At 39.8% G+C, this 20,554-nt stretch overlaps 1 protein-coding gene and 1 long non-coding RNA gene across 22 annotated transcripts in view; both read left to right on the top strand.

The window, feature by feature from the left end:
• Nucleotides 1-1,840, top strand: part of LOC116216662 — a 30,453-nt gene extending 28,613 nt beyond the window's left edge. The window contains exon 8 of the long non-coding RNA XR_004159879.1: nucleotides 911-1,840. This is a non-coding gene — a long non-coding RNA (uncharacterized LOC116216662). The remainder of the gene's footprint in view (nucleotides 1-910) is intronic.
• Nucleotides 1,841-13,440: 11,600 nt separating this feature from the next.
• Nucleotides 13,441-20,554, top strand: part of CD44 (CD44 molecule (Indian blood group)) — a 53,592-nt gene continuing 46,478 nt past the window's right edge. For 4 of the 21 annotated variants that reach the window (XM_010711232.3, XM_019615495.2, XM_010711235.3 and 1 more), the window contains exon 1: nucleotides 13,441-13,666. In XM_010711232.3, the coding sequence (XP_010709534.1) occupies nucleotides 13,600-13,666 (67 nt within the window). In that variant the 5' untranslated portion in view covers nucleotides 13,441-13,599. The remainder of the gene's footprint in view (nucleotides 13,667-20,554) is intronic. The other 17 variants (XM_010711238.3, XM_010711237.3, XM_010711236.3 and 14 more) reach the window with 12 other exon arrangements.

A 20,554-nucleotide genomic window follows, 5' to 3' on the forward strand; every position in this document is an offset into this window, starting at 1 on the left:
TTAATTTATATTTTCCTAACTTATCTATCAGTCTTTCGTATCTTGTGAAAACTTTCTTGGGGGGCAGAGTTTAGATTACAGAGCTATGAAAAAGCACAGAAAACTTGTTCTGCTATTGCCTCAAATCCTCAGTGGCCAGTTTGGGAGGACTGAAAAGCAGTTTATGATGATGTGCAAATAACATGGCAGCAATCTCCATTTGCTTGGTTATAAATAGTAGATGTGTAGAAAGTCAGTGTATATTAATGTCTCTGTGGCAATCAGTGATCATTTAGCAACATGAAATCTCTCATTCAGAGATTTAAATATTTTGAATTCAGAATACCTAATCTTATTCACAAATTTAAGTCCAAGAATAGTCCCTTTGAGACCTTTCAATCACTGACATAGTTTTTGAGGAATTTACTTTTCAGACTAGACCTTGTAAAGCACTTGAATGCTTAATAATTAGGTGTGTCAGCCTTCTGGCTGCCCGAGCAGAAGCCAAAACCTCACCCTGATTTCCCTAAAGAGGGGACAAAGAGAGTCAAGCATCTCCAAATGAGATTTATAAAAGCCATTTACTACAGCTGTTTCTGGAAATGTTGAGAGGAACAGGGCTACTTCTGAAAGCTCACATTCCTTCCAAATTTAGATTTATTTCTCAGCAGCGTAAGAGAATTCTTCCATTCACACAACATCACATCCTAAACAGTCACTTGAAAGGAGGTGCCTATTTTTATCATCAGTAGGTACCTACCTGTGTAAAGTAGAATCTGTAAGAATAAATACCTACTCCCTCACACTAGAGAGAGAGCAAACTTCGATGCTCTTTTCTAAAGTGTACTCAGCAGCAGCAGTAGTGATTTTTTTTTGATGTCTGGAATTTCCTTTGTCTTCAAAGTGCTGATCGTTTTATCCCCTTTTTTAGATGAACCCCGTCAAGTTTAAGATCTTCAAGGAGACCATGTTCTTCAAATATGCGATGGGTGATCCATAAGGTTGTTGATTTTACGTGCAGTATGTAGAGAGATACAAAACACAAAAACTGTATTTCAAATCATAAAAATCTCAATATGTATACAAGCGTCTTTGTATTGCTATATGCTAGAGTGTAGGCTTCAGCCTTCATTTGCATTTCAGAATGAAAATAGACACAAAGAAACCTGATATCACAACTCTCTCGTTTGCTTGCTAGTTTTTTGTTGTTTTTTTCCTTCAGTTCTTTTTCTCCCTCCCAGTCTTTCTTTGTTTTTAAAAGCAGGCATTTATATTTATAGACCTGCCGCAGGTTTTCTCCTTTAAAAAAAATTGCCTCCACTAAAGCTAACACCAATAATAGTCGCAAGGGAATCCAAACAGTAGAGTAACTGTGCAGAAATACAGGGGGATATTTAAACCAAGCAATCCTTGAATGCCATTTTGGTACTTTCTATAATCTGTTTGCATTTCTGAGATCTTATTTCCTTTAAGAGGATGTTGAGGATTTCTGCAAGTTTAAAATAAATCATAACTTAAGAAGAAAGTAACAAACTGTAACTGTGTTTCCTTTTAATTAAGCTCTGCAGCTTCTCATCTGATGTGCAATTTCTTGACAATAATAAGAGAGAGTTCGTTGCCAAGCACTTGGAATGATTGTTTATTCCTTTCCTTCACTCATCATGTAGGCACATGTAGAGGAAAGATATGGTTGGACTAAGGTGGATGCTATGAAAAACGTGTTTGTTCACTTGGAAATTGGAATTTATTTATAAACCCCACAGATGGATCCTGATTCAATTTCAAAAGCTTTTGTGAATAATTAAACAAATGTGTTTGATGGTAAATTAAAGAATAAATTTCAGAAGCGAATTTCTGTTTATCCGGAACGTGTAAGTAGGTGGTGATTACGTGCAAATCATTACTGATTGAGACAACACAGCCTTAACTGCTGGGTAGAAATGTGTTCTCTGTATCACAGCTCACGCTGTTTCTCTGACTTGTTTCTAACTTGAGAATATGTCTTAAAGCAATGTTCTGAATTCTCCCCAGGTTCATATTTTCTCTGCTTTTTGCACTTCTTTCTGCTTCATTACAATTGCCAGAGATGCAAATTCTAGTGTGTCTTTTTTAACAGAGAAAGCAAGCTGAGGTTTATGAAAATTCTTGAGACTTTGGAGTTTCTTCACCCCCCCCCCCCCCACTAGAATGCGTTGGGTTTGGGGATATAAGCAGGGACAAAAGATAACGTAGTTTTGTGAGGCATATTGGTTTAATGGAGATATTCCTACCTTTATAAGTGTTCTGGATAGCTTGTGGGTCCTGAAGAAAGCTAAACCTTATAATCAAAAGGAGGAAATAGAACTTGATTTTAAATTTCGAAGCATGGAACAGACCACATTTTTAAAACTTTACTTTGTATCCTACTCTCCTTTTATTTTAAAGTTAAGTTTGAAGTCTTTGACAGATACAGCTGAATGCCATTTGATATGTGTCTTACTTAGTCACTGCTGTTCTCTTCACAAAATCTCAAACTGGTTGATAGATAGTTTCAGATCCTCAGAATAGTGAGAGGGTTCAAGCTGCTAAGAGTTAATGCTTCTCTCTTGTTTGAGTTTGTCATTTTCAATGATTGTTCTAGTTGGTTGTTTGTGCTGCTTCCTGCACAAATTCCTACACAGAATTTGTCTTGGGAAAAGGTATTTTTTTTCCACCGGTATCGAAAAAGAATCTACTCAAATCGAGAACTTACTTTTCCTCCTCTAGGAGTCTAACTCTACATTTACTGGGACTGGGGACAATACCGAAAGATAGACAGGATCAAACTGTGACTCATGACCCTTATATGGTTTCATTCTGAGACTTTTTAGCACTGGGGAACATGGAAGCCTTAACTGATACTAAAGCTTCTGGTGAACTTGAGTCTCTGCTTGTACAAAAGAATGCCTTTAAGGCCAGTGCTGCTGAGTTGTCTATGTGTCCAGCCTACCTCAGCTTTGCCCCCCAAAAAACAGAAGGAATCATCACCATGTGAGCCTTTTGTGGAACTCTCCTCTATTTTCCCAGCTTCCTATAATTTGTCTTATGGCTCTCAAATTCATGAGAGTATTTTATGTGTTACTTGTATAGTCACTGTTGCATGGCTAAACCTGCACACGAGTGAACTTAGCAGTCATCTGAAGGGCTATAAGTATGTTTTGCTTGAGATTTTTTTTCTCTTTAGAATTTATATTTCAGTGGCAAAAGATATATCAGGAATTATATTCTATACCTCTGTACTCTACTACCACACTTGAAAGAAGATGGCATTATGTATTTCATGGTTCTGAGCATCAGCAGACACAAAATGATTCATTAATGACATTAACATAATTTCAACAAAAAAAAACCTTGTGTTTAGACCAGTCCTTGTACTCATGTTTCAAATGTTATGACCCTTTTTTTTCAATGACTTCTGTCCTTGAGTCACCAGTCACCAGTGTTTACAACAAAACTTATAGCTACATAGTTGTTTCCAATATTCCGTAGCACCGTATGCCATGCAAAAGTGACCATTATTTGCAAAGTAGTAGTTCTGTGTAGAAAGTGTTGAAGAATTTGTAATAACAAGCAGTATACAAAGCAGAAATTATCCTAAGATGTTGATCTTGCTATGTTTTAATTTAATTATACAGCCCAGAACATGGTGCTGTCTGCCCATGACAAAGGCACCAAGTGGGGTGAAGTATAGGTAAAGCAATTCTTCTTTTGGAGTTCACTATAAGAAACCATTGAGGACCAGTCTCGTAAGTTGAAATTCAGAGTATTCCTTATTTTCCACCCAGTAATTAGCCATCTGCTGGGAATCTCTCATTCTTCAGGGATGTTGAAATGGATTCTTGGAGTGTGTAAAATCCACTGTGTCTGTGAGATGATCAATAACACGAGTACAATACGGGTTAAATGATATACGTCCTTTCACACCAAGTAGTGAAGTATACTTGCATTCCAAGAGAGGAAGTTTCTAGCTGGGTTTCATCCTGACAGCTGTGTGACTGAAAGCATTCTTTGTCTGCAGCAAAGCCTCCGAGGAGTGGCATATCCCACCACAGTGTGATTAACTCCTATGACTGGTTTCAGAGACTGTTCAGGTGTTACAAGTTTCAGTTGTGTGGCAGAGGAGATGTGGGATACTCTTCAGTGAATCATAGGATCATAGTTACAAAGGTGTAGTCATCTCATTCATCATTCAGCAAGGTGAGCATGTTCTCATAAGATATTCTACTATGTAACTGTTGCTGTAGCAGACCCTTCCTAATTTTCAGATTAATTTTTTCTCTCTGAATTTTATCTTTCACGCCAATTGGATCTCTGGAAGAGTTTCTTCTTGCTGAATGATGGATGCAAGACTTGTTTCTTTGGCCAGTAATTTCTTACGTGACAAGGCCAAAATCTGATAATGAATAGTTTACTGCTAAATAATTGCCTAAATCCATACCAGCAAAATAGAAAATCTTGCAGAACCTTGCAAAAGAAAAGAAAAGAAAAAAAGAGAAGGTGGGAGAGGGACATACTTCCCCAGACTTCAATGGGTAATATAATCTTTCCTACTTGAAAAATCACAAGCAGCATTACTAGTAACAGAGGACTAAATCTTGCAGTATGCTGTGTTCTTCAGGTTAGTTTATCTCTGGGGACCCAGCAGAAAAGGGCAAAGAGATGTATCCAGCTTGTATATCCAGAGCTATGTAGAATCATGAGTTCCAGAAAGCCATAGATCATCATGAGAACAGATTGGGCCCTAGCTAGTTAGCTCTATCTGCAAGTCTAATGATCTTGTATGCAATACTCTATAACTACGGCTCCAACATTTTCACCTCTGAAGCAGGCTCAGCTGAGAGCTGGCTAGGACTTTCTTTGCTAGGCAGACATGCATGTGCATGCTCACTACCTCCCCAAGGGAGAAGGAAGAGGACCAAGGCTCTCCCACAAGAGTCTAATAAGGCCATCCAGCCACAGGCTTGATTTCTTTCTCTGGTTCAATATTCCATTAGAAAGGAGTAACTTCAGTGTGAATGCTTGAGGGAGTCTTGGCTCAAGGCGACCAAGCAGTCCAATGCCTAGTGCACACTCTCAGGACAGCACAAAAGAGTGCAATCAAATACTTTGGTCTTACCTGCTCATAGATGTGTATGCAATTCTATAGTATTGACTGCATTCTAACTCAGAAAATTACTGTATGAATAACTAAGACTATATTTGCTGATAGAGATAACACTTATTTCTATTCTCTAAAATTCTCATCCTTAAAAAATATTGTGCAAAGGAGCTGCTGTGTTCTTTACATAATGTACCCATATTTTGGAAGGAAGTGATTAATTTCAGAGAGATGCAGTCTGAGCCTCCTCAGACATTCAGTGAGAGTTTCTGGGTGTTTGTGACTAGCAGTATATAGTCTATTTTTATCTTTTATTTTTCAGTTTTCTATGAGTGCTTCAATTAATTCTCAGATGGGCTAAGCTTGATATAGGGCAACGTATTCTCTAGTAGCTTAGTTCAGTAAGGACTGGGCCATGTGAACTGAGTTTCAAATATCTGTCTGTAGAGAAAAGATTAAGAAGAGAGGAAAAACTAGCTAGACTGGGATTGGAGAACTGGATTTGAATATGGGAGGGAGAAGTTAAAAAAGAATCCTTAAATAGTTGAGATAAGCTCTAGTATCCTTATATCTTTATTTGAACCAGACTGTTGAACATTCATAGCCTGTCTCACGTCTATGCCCCTTGAGATATGCCTTGTATAATTCATCACTTAGAGAGTAATACATTTGTAAGAATTGATGTTGATGTAGATCTATCCCTCCTAGGCTAGCTAATACCAAACAGTGATTTCTTCCTGTATAAGGGAAAGAAGCTTTACAGGAGTTCCCTTGATGCATTCCATTTTGTCCCAAGATTTTCAGAAACCTGTTTAGTACAATACTCTTTATGGTACTGTCTGGCATTTCCTGCTTCCTAAATAGTGCCGTGCAGATGTTATGCTCATACCAGATTTGTCTGGCTTTTTCTCCCTTCAGTTCTCCCTACCCATTCCTTTAGAAAAACTTTTCTCTAAACTCCTTCTAACAATTAAAGAAGAGTTCACAACATCATTGTAGAAAGCAAAGTTGGTGGAGTGTGAATTCTAGATAAATTCTTATGTATGTAAACATCTTTGTCTTAATGTATCTTTCAAAATAAAGGAAGAGGGGCTTTTTGCAGATAGGACTTCTGTGTTCAGTGGACAGCAGATAAACTGCAGTCTCCCTTGCTAGTTCTCATATCCATTTGTATGTCACCAAATTTGCTCTCATATTGTATCTTTAAAATCTCAGATGACTCAGACATGCATCATTTCTTGTAAACTTAATGTAAATTGGCTGAAACTTTAACATCTCAAGGAGCCTTAATAGTTTTCCAGATCTGACTTGTTCAACATGCTGTTCAGACATGACCTGCTTAATCTTTCCAACACTTCAATAAAATGTTTAGCATACATAAATAGTGTTTTAGAGGTGAACAAATAGCTCATCATACTTTATTTATTACCAATTGTACATTTCTACAAATTAAGAGGTTGTGAACATAGTGCAAATATTTTAGATATGCATTATTCAGAAGAATTTGGTAAATTTTTGAAACAAGTGTTTTCTTTACCAATGAATCACAAATGATTGAAAAGCAGTATCCAGGAACCAAAAGATGAAATGGGGTTGTTTAGTAACAGTAATCATGTGATGCTCTGATATTTGATGATTGGTCTATTTATATAAGTCATCAACATGGTGCAGATTTTGTAATTTACAATTGCGTTAAACAATAAATTTCATTTTTTTTTTATGTATAGAATTTCTGTCCAGCAAATTTCTGCTTCTAGAAGACCCTGTCAGGTCTTACGTCTCTCAAAAACCAACTTGAACTGACTGCAACTGAATGCAAGCACATTTCAAAATCATATTCAAGTTAACATTTTTCCCCTCTTTTCTCTGTCTTTTGTAGACTGTTGGAGAGAATGGATGCAGTATTGTGTGATTGTCTCAAATCTGTAGAATTAACCCCTACTCAGATTGGGAGGAGGAATACATCTCCTGGATTCTTGATCTCTCTTTAAGCCTCTGTGCCAGGATGCCTTGCTATTATGCTTTTAAAGGACAGAGATATTGAAGTCCAAAACAAACACAAACTATTGTTGTTCGATATCCTTAAAGAAAAGACAAAGAAAATAGAGCACTTCAGTAATATCAGCTTTTGGTCAACAGGAAACATGCACTCAGATTAAGCTGTATTATGCCAGGTATGTTATGAAAAAAAAAAACAAACTTCATTATATAATTCAACTCTTACCAACTATGTCATAATATTTCAGATGAGATACTTTTTTTTATTTGATTCTTTTCATTTCTGTAAGACTAGCCTTCATTGTTACTTAAGCCAAGTGATGATGTAGGCAATGGATGTGTGGTCTAGTGTGACAATTCTCAGGTCTGTGATTAATTCATTCCGTTGTAATAGCATTCAGCTCTTCTCTTACATATTTATTTAACAGAAATTCAGGAACACGGAGAAATAAAGTTCATTAGCAGAGAGGCCCTGGGTGCTGCTAGGTCTCAGGCTCCTTGTTTACCAGCTGGGTCATGGAGACAGCTGTCTAGGCTTGGGCTGTTTTGCCCAAGTGTAAAGGATCAAGTCTGAGTAAACAAGCCACTGCTATTGCACCAGGAAGGGCCAAAGTCCTTTACTGCTGGCTATGTTTAATCTGCAGAACAGAGTTTACTATATTTTATTTTGGAAGGGAGGGAAGAATATGATAGTTGCAGGTCCAAAGAGGCAAGAGAAATGTTCTGTGGGGAATAAGATGCTCTAGCAATGCACTAACTGAGGCTTTGAGAAAGGTCAGACTGCTTGATGCATGTTTTACCCAGGAAGTTGAGTAGTGAAATGCTCCCACTGCTGTGCCTGCTGGCCTCCTCATCCTGCTCATCTCATGACGTGCACACACCTGCACCTTTCCTCTGAGAGCCAGACTGGAACCAGCTATTATCTTTGTCTCTGAAAACAAACATGCCTATTATGGTCTAAAATTAGGATACTTTTCCTTCCCTTCCACCTTTCACAGCGGTCATAAACTGACTAACAGGGAGACTGCTGAAATTCAGTAAGTTTCTGTTTACGTTCAGGCCAGGTCTGGTTTTAGTATTCTTTTTAACTGGAAAAGAGAGGTTTAACTACTCATTCCCATGCTGCTAAGTTTAGTGCACAGCCTAAATGTGGCTGTGTTATATGTGGCTGTGGCAAGATGGGCACAAACAAACTGTGTGAATAGGAATTGTTCCATGAATGAATCCAGCTAGGACTCAGTTTCTTCTTTCTTTAGATAGGAAAATATTTGACTGTAAGTCTGATGGAACCCCTCTATCTTCCCAGATTATATACATACATGAAAAAAATGTTATCATAATACAGATACTGAGACTAAACCAAACATTGTTCACAGCTGTCTTGAGTGGTGGAAATTCCTCAAAATCAGCACAGAGCTTGCCTTGACTTTGAAGGGCTCTGGCCAGGCCCATATTAGGTGTAGCAGGCCCCTCAGATTTATCTATCAGTGCAGTTAGCAATTTGTTTATGCAAATCCTAAGTGTTTCCTGAGTAATATGAATCTTTGCATTTTGTACAGCTCACCTGCTCTTCTGGAGCATTAAGTCTTCGGCTTTGTTATTCCAACACATGGCATAGGAGGGAGAGCAGATGAGAAAGGATGAGAGGTGAAACAAGTGCAGATGGGAAAGAAGTGGAGGTAGAAGTCAAAATCAGAAGGAGGAGAATGGGGAAGACAAGAAACCGCACATCCTGGAGATGGCCTGGTATAAGCATGATTTACTCATTGTTAAAGGGCAAATGCAAGAAATGAAAGCAGGAAGAGAAAAATTAGTGCCAAGATGGCAGCTCATGCCCTAGTGTGCAAATTTCTGTGTTCATGTTGTGCAGTGGGTGCTGGGAGGGCCAAGCAGGAAGCAGTAGGAAAACCAAAACCACCTGCAAAAAATATGTCCCCCCATCTCTCAGTTCCCCCTATGCTCCCCCAGCCCTCACACAGCTGCTTCTGGCTCTGAGTCACCAATACAAGCAGTACATCTTTTCTGTGTGCTGACTTTATGGTGGCAGCTGATGTGCTCTTTGCAGGATCCTACTCCGTCTCCAGCTCTGACCTAGTAACTAATGGTATGAAAGATGTGGATGGGTACTTGTGCCAGGATGTCCTGCTGGTGCCCCGCTGTGTGCCAGGGGGTTCAGCCAGGGGCTGATCTGTTTGAGACAGAAGGAGTGAGGAAGCTGACAGGGCCACACCGTCTGCTGAAGAGGAAACCTTGCTGCAAAGCATTTCTTGCAACGTACTTGAGCAATTCTGACTTAGAGATTTTTGACTGCATTGGATTAGCAAATTATTTAGGGATCTGGGGCAAACCAGTAAAACAGGATGATGAATCTGCGCGGTAGGTGCCAATCTGGGTTGCTGCCTTTTTCAGAAGTAAACAACTAGTAACCATTGTTCATCTTCCTGACTCTCTGCAGGACACAAACTGTAAATTACATCTGGGAACAAAAGGCTGATGGGAGTAGAACCGGGTGCCCAACTTCCCAAGGGAGTGCTTTGCCCTCCAGCCAAAAGAGTAGCTTTTCTGGCTCAGGCTAGCACAGCCTCCTCTTCTGCCTTCCCAACAGCACTCAGAGCCCAGGAAGTGTGCAATACAGGATTTACTACACTGAAGCATTTACAACCATTTCCATTACAAAACCTGGTTTCAGGGATGATCGTGAAAATTAAATCCAGTCTGAAATGCGGCAAACAAGATTGCAGTCTGGGGACACAGGAGGAAATCTTATTAAAAATGCCATATCTTATTGAGATCCTAGTTACATGGGTATAAAGTCCTCCTTCCACCCCCAAAGTGTCTTACAGCCAGACTCACAGACCAACTGTAGTCTATGCTGAATGTATGCTGTCATGAACAGAATTACCTAATAAGATTTTTTGTTCGTTTTATTCTTACCAAGATTATGCTCTTCATATTATTATATTCATATAATTGAATTTTCCCCATGATTTTAAATTTTCATAAAAAAAGATTCAGAAAAGAATTTTTTATTAAAAATATTCCTTCAGCTGAAAATAGAAAAAAAAGTTTTCAAATTAAGAACATCCTTTTTTCACATTTTTGGGGGGGAGGGGGAAAGGCAAGTGATTTTGACAAAAACAAAATTTCTTTCTTCCCCCTGTTTCGGTTGTTCCAATTTAGTAAAGAAACTGTTCTCCACTGATCTCATTTACTTCATAAGTTCAGGTATTTTCATTTGACAATCTGTATATGTGATAAAATCCAAATAAATATACATTACAGGGAAATGCTGCCCTACTGAATTCAGTGGAATTTTGATGTTTGATTTCAGCTGGACCAGAATTTCATCCTCTAAGGGAATTCCAGCAAAAAACATATTTTTATATTGCTGTAAGCCACACGTTCCTTTTCTAGGGCTCCAAACCATGTACTCCCTAATAGGATTTTTATCAAAATTAATTGATGTTGTCTACAGTTCACACATGTGATAAAATCATGAATGAGCTGTTTTGATGCTCCTGTACTAGATAACACCATCGTGGACACAGTATCTGCTGTGTCAAAGACTTCTGAACAAGACAATTTTTTAAACGTTGTGGTTTTGTAATTTTAGTTGTTGGATTTGTTGATGGATTCTCTTTTGAAAATTCACCAAGTTCATTTGGTGCCACTTAATATTTTATAATTTTTTTGTGTCAATCGTTTAAGTCATTGCAGCCAAAGCTAATGGCATTGTTAACAATACTGTCAGGGGAACAAATTCTCAATTGAAATGAACTGATGGCCTCAACTTGGAGCAATGCTGTGCTACATTTCCTCAGCTGAAGAGCTGCTTCAAGATCTTCATGTTTCCTAGGATTATCTCAAACTAAACCAGAACTTATTTATTTCTCTATGAAAAATTGTATGTCGTATACATTTTCCAGAGATGAACATTGTCTTTGACTCAATTTTCTGGGTAGCATCAGGCCCTGCACCCAGGCCAAATATGGATTACTGCCTACCTCAGGCCAACATATTTTAAGGGAGAAATTCCATGTTTGGGTGGGAACTAAGGAAATATTTCATGTCAGGCTTTTTATTTATTTGTTAGTGGCAGCACTTTGAAGTGCTCAGGGATCTGGAATGCAGGTCTGTGTCCTAGACTGGTGTGTGTGCAAGCAGATGGCATGTGAAATGGTCAGGCTGACTTGGGATATATTCATTATTCTTTCTGTGGCTTATCACATGAAATGACGTACTGTGATGAATTATTCTTGTATACATCTGTCTTTTCCAATTGTATTAGGCACTAGAGCATCTATGCAGCTGATCTAAACATGCCTAATCTTAGCCAATTTCAGCAAACGAGACAGATATTTTGAAGTGAAATACCACTAGCCCCCAGCAAACACGTGCAGAAGTATTGAGATGTCTAAGTATCAAATAATTGAGAAAAAAACCTGCTGATAATCTGATGTCAGAAGAGACAGAATGAGAAATTTCAGTCATGGAGAGAGTAGGAATTTCCACCGCTGGTAAAATAAGAGTGTTGTTTCTGTAACACCCATATCCCTGAAATGAACATTATTCTCCACTTACCCATGGTAAAGAAAACATGTTTTGTTTTGTTGTTATTGTTCCATTTAAATTGGAATACAGGACATTAACAGAGTGGTATTTTATGTTTATCCAAAAAGAAACCAAAACAAACAAACAGCAGTCAAAAATATCCAAATTTTATTTAAATATTCAATTCCTTTGTTTCATGCATGGCGTGAATTTCAAAAGACATTTATCAGTTGAAGAAATTTCATTAGTAGATCCTTAGTAAAATATAACAGGCCTTAACTGCATACCAGCATTTTAAATCCCACTAAGCCTCATTCATTCATTCATAAAGTTAGATGTCTGCACATAGGTATAAATGTACAGGGATTCACGTAACTATTTTCACTCCTACAAACAGTAAGTTACATAGGAGGTAATTTTTTGCCCTGCTCTTAAAAACATTTGTTTCAAAAGAAAAAGCAACATATTCATGAAACAAAACATGTTTAATCTGTAACTTCAAAGTTGCTAGTTTCTTAATAAAAAGATCCTCTGGGTTTAAGGAAAAATTTTCACTTTAACCTTGTCCCATCAGATATCCCAGACCTGTAAGAAAGCCTGTTGGAACCTGTTGCTCAGGAGCCAGCTGACAGAGGAAGGGATGCCAGCCATCTTTAAGTCAAAAGTCAAAGGAAAGGTAAAGTATAACGTTCTTGTGCCCGTGGCTGGAAAGACCTGTCTGTATTTTTCCACTGTTCATGTTAACTGAGATTAAAAACTAATGAGAAAATTCTTTACAGCAGGAGTATCAACACCATGGTAATCCAATACAGAACTTTTCACTTTGAATTTGCTGAGTGAAACTGAAACTGGGGAGTACCATCTGCCTGCCCTGTCGGCTGCTATAGGTGGGACGTGCCAGGCTGTGTGAGATCTCACAGCCCCTCGTGCCACTACACAGAGCACCTCATGACTGCTGAGGAGAGACACTGTGAGATCCCCAGGGTGTGCAATAAACATGCTTCTCTCTTATCTGCAGGAGCTTTGAGGTTTTCTCCAAGGATTTCATGTGGTGTCTTTTGCTAACTGTGGAATCCCGAAGAGCCCCACACACTCTGTATCTCCCTTGGGAAGCAGGACTTCCACTGCGTGCCAAAGACTGCTACGTGCTCTCGTCCTGTTCCTCTGTTTTGTGAATTGGAAATAGGAGGAACGACTCCTTCCCTGCGTTGTACCATCAATACAATAAAGCACTGACCTTGGTCCTCAGTCCTGGCACTGAGTAGTTAACTACCTGCTGTTGGAGCACAGGGTGGAACGGGCTGCAGGCGACGGAGCCGCCTCAACTTACTTGCTGTGTGGGGATATCCTCCGGGTGCACGCAGGAGCATCTCAGGAGAGCCCGTGGCAGAGCAGGTATTTTTGCTTGCCCTAAATTTTACTGCAGAGTGAGAGTATGATGAGATGGGACAAAATTAGCAAAATATTTTGGAGAAACATCTAGGCAGCTGTAGGTGTTTAGCTGGATTCTCCAAGCTGTATTGCTTTATGTTTGCTTAGCTTACATTAATAAGATTGTAAAAGGCAGGAGGGGGAGCTTACAACAATCAGTGCCTTCCTGAGCTACCTCATGAGAGATTACACACATTTTTCTGCAAGCACAACAGCTACAACTTTTGCCTGTACTTGTGTAAGAAGTGAAGGCTTAGCGCCTCTTTAACTCGTGCGGCTGCTTAGTCAGAACTCACGGCCCCCCGCGGCCCCCCCTGCCCTGCTCTGTAACTTTTGTTGCAATATGGGTGTGACTTTTTGAGCTCCCCCTCCCAGTTATGTCATTACTTCAGTTCCTTTGAATCAGAATAAAAAGTGCAGCAAACTTCAGACTCATTGACTGCAGGCTTAACAGGCGCTGGGGCTTTTCTTCCTTCTGCAGCTTGTGAGGATCTGTTTTTTTGCAAAGCAGTTCTGAGGAAACAATGGCCAACTTCTACTTATGGGCAACTTTTGGATTATGCTTGCTGAAGCTTTGTCTAACAGAGACACGTAAGTTTTTTATGAATGAAGCTTTTTATGATTGCTGATAAGTTGGTGCTTCAGACAGCAATGGCTCTGCCGCTGTATAGCTAATAGCTTTCTTGCATCTGCCTTTGTATAAACTGTTACTTGCAGGATTTATTGGAGATGCTTTGGAATTGTAACCTGGGCTGTGGTGTTTTGTGCAACCAGGGAAAGCTGCGTATTGCTTGTAAATGACAATTCCAGATCCATAAAAAGGGAGTCGTAAAGCATTAAAGTTTAAATTAAGAACAGAATTATGCTTGGGAATCTGGAATAGTTCTGGTAAATCTGCGTTCAACAACATTACATACTTGGTTTGCTCTCCCAGCACTCTTGGAAGCTGGGGCGAGGGAACCCCCCCAGCATACAGCAACTGTATTCCTGAGCTCAGGGATCTGAACTAATAGCTAATGCAGGCTGAGTTTGGACACAGCCTGTTGAACAGAAACACAACTGCAGTGATCTGTGTGATTGAAATTTACAGAGCTTTTCTGTCGAGCATGCCTGTTTCTGACTTCTTAAGGTTTCTTTGGGGCTGACTGATGAGAGTTTGGAACAAAGGGTGTCAGAAGTGCCCACAAAATTGATTGTGTATCAATCAGCTTTCTGTGGCTTGGTTATCTGTTTCACATATTTGTATTTATAAATGAAATGTTCATATAGAGAAAAAAATAATAGTTGTGGTCCAAAACAGCAAAATGCTCTAGAAATTTGGTGTGGTGCAGGCTCAGCAGTGTCTGAGGGAAATGGCCATGCTTTTAACAGACTCTCGCTGTGACAGCAATTGCCTTGAGGCACTCTGTGGTCAGGGCAACAATTATCCTTCTACATTATTTTTTCCACTCATCAGTTCCAGAAATCTAACAAAGTACATTTTTCATTGCCATTGTCACCCAAGGGCTGTGTTTGTGCGTATGGTACAAATATATATCATTTGTTTGAGCAGCAGTGAATACTTCTGTAATGGTGGCAGTGCCCAGTGAATGGGTGTGTCAGACTGAACAGTTCCTGGCACATCTGGGATAGCTGGAGAACCTTCCCTGCTCTCCTTCCTATGAATTGTCCGCCCATCGTTCCAAAGTGTGCTTGCTAAAATCAGGTACATAGATGCAGTCTATAGAGAAAGGGTAGGAGTACTGTGTGAGAGGAATATCCAAGACAGACTTTGGCTTACTCCATGTCTGTATGCTGTATGAGAATTACAGTGTTTTGGTTACCACCTGCTCAACTGATTTCTCCTTTTATGAGCTGCCAAGAGTGTCCTAAAGAAGTGGGGTTTGTACTGACTCGGGGAGTCATGCAATTTTGCAGTGACGAATGGAAGAAAACCTCACCATCTACTCTTCAGCATAGTTGCAAAAAGTATGTCAGACTTCATGTATGCCCCACGGGGAAGTTTCTTTAATGGCTTAGCAAGGTATTAGATTATAGCTACAATATATTTTAGTTGGTATGCAGTGCATTCCAGCATGACTTTGTAGTCAGTAATGACTTCAAAACGGCAGTTAATGGTAGTTTTATTTTCTTTTTTTAAACTAATGACTTCGCTGTGCATCACAGGATAATGGTCATAGCTGTTGATTACTATTATTACTGAATGTGGCAAAAATGGAAACATCCTGGGCTTACTGTTAATGTGACTGCTAAAGGAAAGACGAGATATAGAAAATCTGATTCATCCTGAGTTCAGTGCTGTTGTGACCATTCTGTCACTGCTATGTGAGGGAAGGGTACATGTGGTATTGATATGATTTCTGCTGTCCGATGCGTTTGAGCCACATTTCACAGACCAGGAGAGTTTAGCTACAGACAGATTGGTTAATGACAGCTCTGAGGGGAGATTTTCCCCTGTGGACATGATGTATTTGTAACAAAGCATTTCTCTCATGGTTTTCCTTGATTAACAAGAAGTGATCTGTAGAATTTTGACCCCTAAACTGGAAGAAGCTGAAACAAAAGTAGGAGCAAAGATGAAGTGCAAAGGGAGAGAATGAGTCTACCAGTGGAGGGAGGGGTTCTCTATTGGCACCCAAGAGGTGCCAGAGTTGCAGGACAGGGCTCTGAGAAAGGACTCCTCAAGTTATCCGTCAATCACAGAGGAAGCCTTTTAGCTTACTTATGTCATGTTAATCTGCAAATGAAGTAGATTAAATAAGTTATTTGCACTTCTTTGTGCTTTTTATTCACTTGTGTGTGTGTGTTGGCTACTCTCCCAAAGCTGCCAAGAAACTTAAATGAAGTTCACTTTGACTTCCATCATTGTTTAATGGAAAGGTTGTATGTCTGCCCTTGAACTGCTCTCGCACAAAGAGCCAACAATCCATGGCAGAAGATTGTCTTGCTATCTTTGGAGAAATATTTGTTGCTTCTTCAGTTCCCAGTGTTCACCACAATGCAGAGCCATTACCTTGAAAACAGGAAGAGAAAGGCTTAATGAGAGAAGATAGCATCATACAAGTGAGGAGAACTTCTTTAACTAACTGCTTTTAAAACCACTGGTAGCTCAAGCCAAGATGAAATGAAACGTTCTCCCATACCTGGCGTGTCTTTCTTTCCAGAACTGTTCCCATGCCTTTCATAGGCCAGAATTGAAGGCTGTACAAATACTGTGGTAATTTATCTAGTACCTAAACATGCTTGAGGTTCTGCTGCAGCAAGAATGTGCTAGCAGGATGAGATGTCCACAGATGCTGATAGACAAGTATAAACAGCAGAGTAAAGCATGAGCTCGTTGCTGCTAAAATACTTGATATTGTAGAAAAGAATCTCATATAGGAGTAAAAAAATTATTTTTATTAATGGACAGCAGCAAGAGCATTTCAAATGAAAAAATGTGGAAAAAAGCAGAAAAATACAGTGAGGAAAATGAGGATCTCAAAGTGATATTTGGTTGCATGGTAAGGAGCACAGTGGATTCGTGAATCAACTAAAATTGGTTATGTAGACATCATAAGTCTTGAAGAATTTTAACTTAGAGAAGAAATCTGAAAAGTATCCAGGCAGGAAACTAGTGTAAACCTCTGCAAAGATTTCTACTAATTTAGAAACCAACTGTAAGGTACGGGGAAAAATAAGAAATTAGTAATAAATCAAGATTGCAGCAGCCATCAAGTTAACGTATAATAGGAATGGAGTATGTAGATGTGTGAAAAGTTAGAATAAATAAAATCTGCACTTTTCATATAGCAGAGGAAAATATAGAGGTGAAATCTGTGAGATATGTGTTAATTAAAAAGAAAAGGACAAGCAATAAAATATGGTAATGCTCTTGCCAAAGAAAAGGTGGTATTCAGAGAGAACGGCTAGACAGCAGCGATAATTAGGTTTGAAAATAAATTGCTAAGAGATATTGTTTTTAAGAAGTGATTAGATAAAGAGATTGGATAAATGCCTTAAAAGGACAATTTGGATGCTGGTGATCATGCTCCTGGGTAAGAAGATGGAGTACAAGTACCGTGGTAACTGTGTTTTTGCTTTGATAAAAGGGTAATTTTAGTTCTGAGTGCAGTTGACTGGTAGCGAAATATGTCATAGAGAAGCAGGGGAAAAAATGATGAAGAGAGGAAAGCTGTGCCCAAGAACTTTGGGGAAATTCCAGAGACGATGTTACAAGACTTCCACACTGGCTTTCTCATCTTCTTGCTCTGTATTTCTGTTCTGACACTAACGAGCATGTGTTAGGATAGAGTAAGGCAATTTTCAATCTCACATAACATATATTACATTATTTACAAAAAACATTGATGTTTCTTTGAAAGAGAATCCCATGCAAGAGAACTGTTCTCTGAAATAGTTTTCCCAGGACTAAGTCTGAATGTATACGGCTAGCTCACAGAGTGGATAATGGTAAAATGACCAGGACCAACTGCTGTAGTCTTACCTTCTCTGAAAAGAATACAATAGTGTACCGAAATAAGTCATGCTGTTCAAAACATGATATATAAGCATCAAATGATAACCAAGAGCATGTGTTAATCAAATTTGGGGTTTTGGCCTAAAATTGAATTTTTAGACTACAGAATTTCAGACTTCAAGTGTAAAGTGAACAAAGTGAGGGAAGCAAGACCAAGGTTGGGATTGCCACCTGTACTTCTCTGCTAAACATGTTGTGGTAGGTACTGAGTAAAACCCACTCCTACAGCCTACTTTTAGTGGTGTATCTGGTAGCTTGGACTATTCTCTGTGGTCTATCGGCAGCTGGAAGGGAGAGCCACTTTGGAGCAGCCTCTGCCATTTTCCAGATGGTGCCAGAAATTCAGGAGTACTATTGTCTGTCACTCCAAGAGAGGTAATAATCATTTCAAAGCCAGGCTTATGGCCATCAGACACTGTAATTGTCAGTGACCATTGTGGCTGCTGTTAATAGGGGTGGCAGAGAAAATTGTTTCAGCCCTGCATGTTTATCAGCTTCCTTCCCGTGAAATCACAGGGCTCTCCACGGCGGCATTAGCAGTAGTATCAGCAGCAGCTGGCGGTGATTTTCATCCCTCGCTGGGGCCCACCCCGCCCAAGGCACAGTGCAGAAGCCCGGTGCATGAATGAATCTGCAGGCAGTGATGTGCAACAGCAGCCAGCAGAGGAAAGAGGGGTTTTCCTCGGAGAATCCTCTCAGTCAGATGGAAAGTTCAGCTAATTGCAAGTTAAAGTTCAAGCCTCTGCAACTGTTTGCTGCCTAAAGAAACCTGCTGTCATTTTTGGAGTCTGTGCATACAATTAAACATGTAATTGAATTCCCTTTTGTATGCACTGGATTTGGGACTTTCCAGTTCCTGTATAAGACAACACTGGCTGTGTTTTATAATGCAGCAATGTTACTTCAGTACAATAACCTTCAATTCTCATTGGGAAAAAAAAGGAAGAAAAGGAAAGAAAACAGAAATAAATTGAATAATCAAACTTTAGCAATTACCAGCAGGTAGACTCAAGAAACAACACCAATTCAAGGTAAAAATCACAGAGACCTGCATTTACGTGACCTCCACAGTTTGAAAAATACATTGCTTTGTCTTTTTTTTTTCTTTCCTTTTACTGGTGACTGAACACGATTCAGTGGCTGGAAGCGCTAACAGACTGTGCTATATGTTGGCACAAAAGGAAAAAAAAAAATGAAGCAACCTCAGACACGCAACAGCTGTGGTAAAACTTCCGTTGCTGTCTTTGCTAATGATCCTGTCCCAGCAGCAACGTGAGATGGCTGCAAAAGAGAGTGCCAGGCACAGGCGGGCAGCTGGTAAGGGAGAGGGTTTGAGCCAGCGATCATCAGCTAGGCAGATAATGTCTATTTTAGTAGATACCTGCTTTTGTAAGTAAGAAGCTGTCCTTGACATAACATATAATACCGAAAAATCTGTAGTTCCGTAGCTTTGGTTGATTATAGTTGTCTCACAGGGACAGTGAGTTAGCAACGCTCATGGTGAAACGGGTTCTCAGAAGTATATTTCCCTAGGGGGCTTTTTTATTGTTATTTTTGTTAATGGATAGGTGTCTGTAAAGCAGCAGGGTGTGGTGTGTGTGGGCAGAGGTGATGAGTAGCTCCGCAGCATTCCCATGCAGAAGCGAGAAGTGAACTGGCGCGGAGCGCGTGGTCGGTGGCCAGCCAGCACCCCTGGGCAGAGCAAGTGAGCTGGGTCAGGCAGCACACAGGCCTCCGGCCAGCTCAGGGGCTGCCCCGCCAGCAAACTGGCAGCTGCTCTGAGAGAATGTGTCTTGCTGCTGGGCGAGTACAGCAGCTTGGGACTGTATCACACCTACCTCTGCCATGCAACTTGAACCTTTTCGAAGAGCAGGCAGAGCACATGTGCCCGCTCAAAGCAGGCCGAGGAAGCTGGCAGCTGCTCCTCCTCAGCGTGTGAACACAGTAGTTCAACTTAGGAACTGTTTGATGGCAGCAGTCAGTCTCTCACCAGTCCTTTGCCATCCCACAGGCAGGCAGGCCCTGTACGGAGGAACGTGGAGGTGAAGGTGATGGTGTGGTTTGGCTGTGCAGGGGCAGCCAGGCCTCCTGCCTCCATCCAAGAGTACCAGTGGAGCTCCTACACAGGGACCGTGGAATGGTTAGCTACAGAGCTTCAAGGGAAAGTAGTTTTGCCCATTATAAAGAAACATGATTCATTAATAATGAAGAAACCGAGGGTGAAGCCTGAGCTCATTTCACGGTTTGCTTTCACTTGCTTCCCTGTTCTTTCTTCTCCTTCCTGATTAGGTGTCCTCCATTCACACCTTTTCCCTTTTCCATTGTTTTCAGCCATGTAAGTGTAAAGAAAATGCCTCTTTTGTTAGTGAGCCTCCAGATTTATAATATTTTGTTCTCTGTTCCTTATTGCTTATACTTAAGTTTGGCATATAGGAACATTTAAAACATAGAAATTAAATAATATTTATTCGGTGTTCAAATCAGTTTCTCCAGAAGCAGTCTTATTAAAATCGGATAAAATTTCTCCATCACTCTGATGGTTCTGTCCTATTTACTCGTGTGTATGTTATCCATACACACACTGGAAACTGGCAGTTATTTTCAATGCAATAACATTTGCTTCCTGTTAGACCACAGCCTACACAATATATCATTTTCTTTAAAAGTTTCTATTCAGGACTGATACTTCTCTGATAAGGGATGTTTGAAGCCATTTGGCAAATGAGAACTTATCTAAATCTTTTGTCCTGCTGTCAAACTGAAAACTTATTTAGATTTGAGAACTTTAAAATTGATTTAATAATTAACAGAAGGATGATGTATTAAATCTATTCATGTTTCTTTCCTGTTTGAGGCAGAAACTTTGTAATGATAACTACCATTTCTTTTCTTGATATCGTGGGGGTGTTTATGCACAAAGGCTTGATACTCTGGGAAAGCTGAGTGTCAAGAGTCACAAA

The sequence above is a fragment of the Meleagris gallopavo genome, chromosome 5 (assembly GCF_000146605.3).
Source record: "Meleagris gallopavo isolate NT-WF06-2002-E0010 breed Aviagen turkey brand Nicholas breeding stock chromosome 5, Turkey_5.1, whole genome shotgun sequence".
Taxonomy (NCBI): Eukaryota; Metazoa; Chordata; class Aves; order Galliformes; family Phasianidae; genus Meleagris; species Meleagris gallopavo.